At 40.7% G+C, this 4,442-nt stretch overlaps 2 protein-coding genes across 2 annotated transcripts in view; both read left to right on the top strand.

Annotated features, from left to right (window-relative positions):
• Positions 1 to 4,442, top strand: part of SNX27 (sorting nexin family member 27) — a 134,500-nt gene that overhangs the window by 99,783 nt on the left and 30,275 nt on the right. The window contains exon 8 of the mRNA XM_006900089.1: positions 1,973 to 2,062. Coding sequence (XP_006900151.1) covers positions 1,973 to 2,062 — 90 coding nt within the window. The remainder of the gene's footprint in view (positions 1 to 1,972; positions 2,063 to 4,442) is intronic.
• On the top strand, positions 4,076 to 4,431 carry LOC102846762 (60S ribosomal protein L10a-like). The gene has a single exon (XM_006900088.1). It carries the CDS (start codon positions 4,101 to 4,103, stop codon positions 4,368 to 4,370), a length of 270 nt encoding a protein of 89 aa, XP_006900150.1. The 5' UTR covers positions 4,076 to 4,100; the 3' UTR covers positions 4,371 to 4,431.

Raw genomic sequence — 4,442 nt, 5'->3', positions numbered from 1 at the left:
ACTGTTAAGGTCATCAGACTCACAGTGACTTTCAGCAGTCCATTGCATAGGTAATCATCTTCTTTGGCCTGTCCAATGCATAGGTAATCATCTTCTTTGGCCTGTCTAATGCATAGGTAATCTTCTTCTTTGGCCTGTCCAATGCATAGATAATCATCTTCTTTGGCCTGTCCAAGGAGACCCAAACCTGCAGATGGTGGTCATGCATCCCATCCCCCACCTCCTACACAGGTGGCCCGCGGGGCACGCGCCCCCCCCAGCGTGGGAGGCCTGTGGGAGACGTGTGGCCCCCCAAGCACGGGCGGCCTTTGGGGGCGCGACCCCCCACCCCACCGCACGGGCGCTCGGCTGGTGTGTTGCCCCTCTTGTGTGGGTATCCAGCGGGTGCCCACTTCCCCCACAGCCACCATCCTGGCTCCAAGAATTCTCTCCAGACCAAGTCCACCTTGTGGCAGTGTGGTGGCTTCACTGTATCAGTCTTGAGGAGGGCGGGTGCCCAGCATCCATCCTGGGTGAGGGAATCCATTCGTTCTGGCTGTGGAAGCCTCATGGAGCTACAGTGGCTGTGCAGCGCAGCGATGGCTCTGCAGGGGGGGTTGGGAGCCATGAGACTCACCCATTTCTCCTTGGGAATCCTTGAATTCCTATTGTCGAGCCTCAATCTTCACTGAGGGCCAGTCATCAACTGTTTAAGTGTTCAATTATCAGTAAGCCAAAGTCTGTGGAAGGCCATAATGGCCCTGCTTTAAGTGGCTCGCTGCTCCTGCAGCTCACCACGCTGTCTCTGCCTCCGCCGCCATCTTGGATCTCCCTTATTTGCTTTTTTCATGAGATCTAGAAGGAGTTGAGTGAGACTAAGCATATTTTCAAACCTAATCCAGCAAAAATTTAGAAGTACCCTGTTTTCTTCATGCCTGAATGAAGGGCTTTTGCGGTTTGTTGTTGGGGTTTGTTGGTTGTTTTATTTTCCACTTATTTTCTCCCTCAAGAGCAGAAAACAGCACATAAGGGCACAGGGCTCTGAGTGTCTTTCTGAAAGGACCATCGTGAGTGAGGATAGCACAGCCCATGGTACCTTTAGAGCCACACCAGCAGCAAGAGGTTCATTTATTCACTGTTGACTCACAGACTTTATTCACAGTTGTGGTACTGAGAAAAGGGCTTCTTAGGGAAATAAGTTGGAGAGTAGGGGAGACAAAGAATATCAACTAGTGCAAATCCAGGTTGTAGCCCAAAAGTCCCAAGGCACAATTAATTACTCAGTTAGTCCAGGCTCCAGTTCTAGTTAAGTAGTTAGCTTCACCTTCCATCATCTGGCAAGAACAGCAAAAAACCTTAAACTGAAGCCTTTATCTCAGGACTCCTCTGGTTGCACCTTGCCACTCTTTCACCACAGCAATACCACAGTCTCTCCACCACGATCACCAGGATCTCGACACCTTTATTCAAGTTAGACATATCTGTCTCCTGAACGTATATACAGGCTCAAACCTATTCCTTTTTTTTTCTTAATTTTCGGGTTTTTTATTTAACCTAACCTTCAGGGGTTCAACCAAGACTTCCCTGATAACTTATAATTAACAATACTTTATCCTGTTATAACTGAAGTATATCACTTACACAATGTACCGCACATTTTTGCTACTTACTTTTAACACAATACTATATACTATCTTTCATTTTAATTGCTTCACATGTATAACTTACCAGAATGTTAAGTCTCTAAGAGTTAGAAAGCAAATTCCTCACGCAGTACCTAGAACAATCCTTGAACACATTAAAGATACTCCTTAACTCCCTAAATGCTAGTTATTCCAGGAAGTATATCCTTGAGGCAGAACTCATGATGATGATGGCCATTCAGATGAATAAGAATTATTCTAAAAATGAATCTCTCTTTATTTTTTGGAAAAATTTACTTGATAATAATTTTTACATTCTTTTCTTTTTCCTGTCTTTGTTTTGATGACAGGCTGTTGATGATGTGAAGAAAGGTTATATCAAAGCAGAGGAAAAGTCATACCAGTTACAGAAGCTGTATGAACAAAGGAAAATGGTCATGGTAGGTTTTTATTTCCTGTAGTCCCTTTTAAAAAATGCCCCTTCTCTTTTTTTTTTTTTTTTAAATGCCCCTTTTTTATAACTTGTTGCTCCCATCATTTTTAAACATGTTGCAGTCTGGTCAGTAACTCACATATTAAAAAAGGGCAGAGAGGATGGACCCTGAAACAGAATCAGTAGACTGATATAGCACACAAGAAGTTTATGCTGCTATACAAAGTATGTAACTTTATAATAATTAATAACTAAAAAATATGCCTTTGATAAACATCCTTTAAAATATGCAAGACATTACAATAGTAATAAAGATAAATTTTATGAGAATTAATATTTAGATTGATAACAGTAGAAATTATTTTAGTTCTGCCAAGTTTGCATTCTCAGATACTCTAGCCACATTTCAAGCAATGTGGCAATTAGGTACACTATTCTACAGTACAGATGCAGAACTTTTCATCATTGTAGAAAGTTCTACTTGACAGATCTATTTAGACTGTTACTTAAATATTTTAAAATTAGTTTCCACCAGTGTGTATCTGCTGTAAACACAGAGATGAAAAAGAAATATATAAAGAACAAAATCTTCCACTCTAGCATTTTAAAACTTCTTTCTTGAAAAATTTACGTACAGTTGACAATTTTTTCAATTATAACATTTACTGATTTCACATAAGGTGTTGATAGGTTACTAAAATTTATTTTTTACCTTTTGTGCTGTTTTTTAAGGAAAATGTTCATGCTTTGAAATTAATTAGGTCAGAATCAGATATGTACAAGAAAGCTATTGAATGTAGCCTGTAATCTTATGTCTGCATGAGTTATTTTGTAACTTATATGATGAAAAATAGTAAATCCTTTTGCCTTAGAGAAAAGATCAAGTTCCTTCTTACCTGTGCTATACATGCCACTGGAATGAAATAAGCAATTTTGAATCTTTATACCTAATTTTAGCAGAACATTGACTGATACAAGAAATAGCAAAAGAATGTGGAAGGAATACACAGAATCACTATATCAACAGCATTAACCATTTCAGGAAGTAGCATGTCATCATGAGCCAGTGTTAACAAGGGAAGTTCAAAGAGCTTTAAAGGTATTGGCAAAGAATAAGACCCCAGGAATTGACATGTTTCAGCAAGCAGATGCATCCCTGAACCTACTCACTAACATAAGCCAAGAAATTTGGAAGAGAACTACCTGGCCAACAGACTGGAAGAGATTCATATTTGTTCCCATTCCCTAAAATGGTAATTCAAATGAATGTGAAACTCCCAACCATCATTAATATCACATGCAAGTAGTGCCTTGCTGAAGATTATTTTAAAATTACTAAAATAAAAGATCAACAGGAAACTTTCAGAAATTCAAGTTGGATTCAGAAAAGATCATGGCCGAAGGGATATCACTGATATCAGATGGGTCTTGACTGAAAGCAGAGAATACCAGAAAGTTGTTTCCTTGTGTTTTATTGACTATGCAAAGGCATTTGACTCAGGGTTATAACAAATTATGACTAACATTGAGGAGAATGGAAATTCCAGAATACATAATTGTGCTCGTGCAAAACCTATATTACATAATCTGAGAAGCTGTAGTCTAAACAGAAAGAACAAAGGAACACTGCATAGTTTAAAATCCAAGATTTTTATGAGGCTTTTTATCTTTTCTCCATACCTATCCACTCTGTGTGCTGAGCAAATCATTCAAGAAGCTAGACCTTATGCAGAGGAATATGGCATCAGGATTGGAAGAAGACTCAGCACCCTGCATTATGCTAATGGCACAACCTTGCTTGCAGGAAGTGAAAAGGATTTGAAGTACTTTTGACAAAGGTCAAAAAATGTAACCTTTGGGGAGCTCTGGTGGCCTAGTGGCAAGAAGCTGCACTGCAATCCCAGAAGTATACGGTTCGAATCCACCACATGCTCTACTGGAAAAGGAGGGACAATCTCCTCCTGTACCAGTCAGATCTGATTTGACGGTACACACAAAAAAAGTAATAAAATAGCTCTTTTCCGGTTACTGCGGCGCTAGCAACCATGAGCAGCAAAGTCTCTCGCGACACCCTCTACGAGGCGGTGCGGGAAGTCCTGCACGGGAACCAGCGCAAACGCAGAAAGTTTTTGGAGACTGTGGAGCTGCAGATCAGTTTGAAGAACTATGACCCTCAAAAGGACAAGCGTTTCTCGGGACCGTCAGGCTTAAGTCCACCCCACGCCCCAAGTTCTCTGTGTGTGTTCTTGGGGATCAGCAGCACTGTGATGAAGCCAAGGCTGTGGATATCCCCCACATGGACATCGAAGCGCTGAAAAAACTCAACAAGAATAAGAAACTGGTCAAAAAGCTGGCCAAGAAGTATGATGCCTTTTTGGCCTCTGAAT

This window comes from Elephantulus edwardii, unplaced genomic scaffold, assembly GCF_000299155.1.
Source record: "Elephantulus edwardii isolate Elephantulus edwardi_28Jun2011 unplaced genomic scaffold, EleEdw1.0 scaffold00273, whole genome shotgun sequence".
In the NCBI taxonomy this organism is placed as follows: Eukaryota; Metazoa; Chordata; class Mammalia; order Macroscelidea; family Macroscelididae; genus Elephantulus; species Elephantulus edwardii.
Note: the sequence above shows the minus strand (reverse complement) of the source record. Positions and strands in the feature narration are given on the sequence as shown.

Bases quoted from the DNA above. Each gene is read 5' to 3' on its own strand.
- LOC102846762 (XM_006900088.1), top strand. From the start codon at position 4,101: ATGAGCAGCAAAGTCTCTCGCGACACCCTCTACGAGGCGGTGCGGGAA.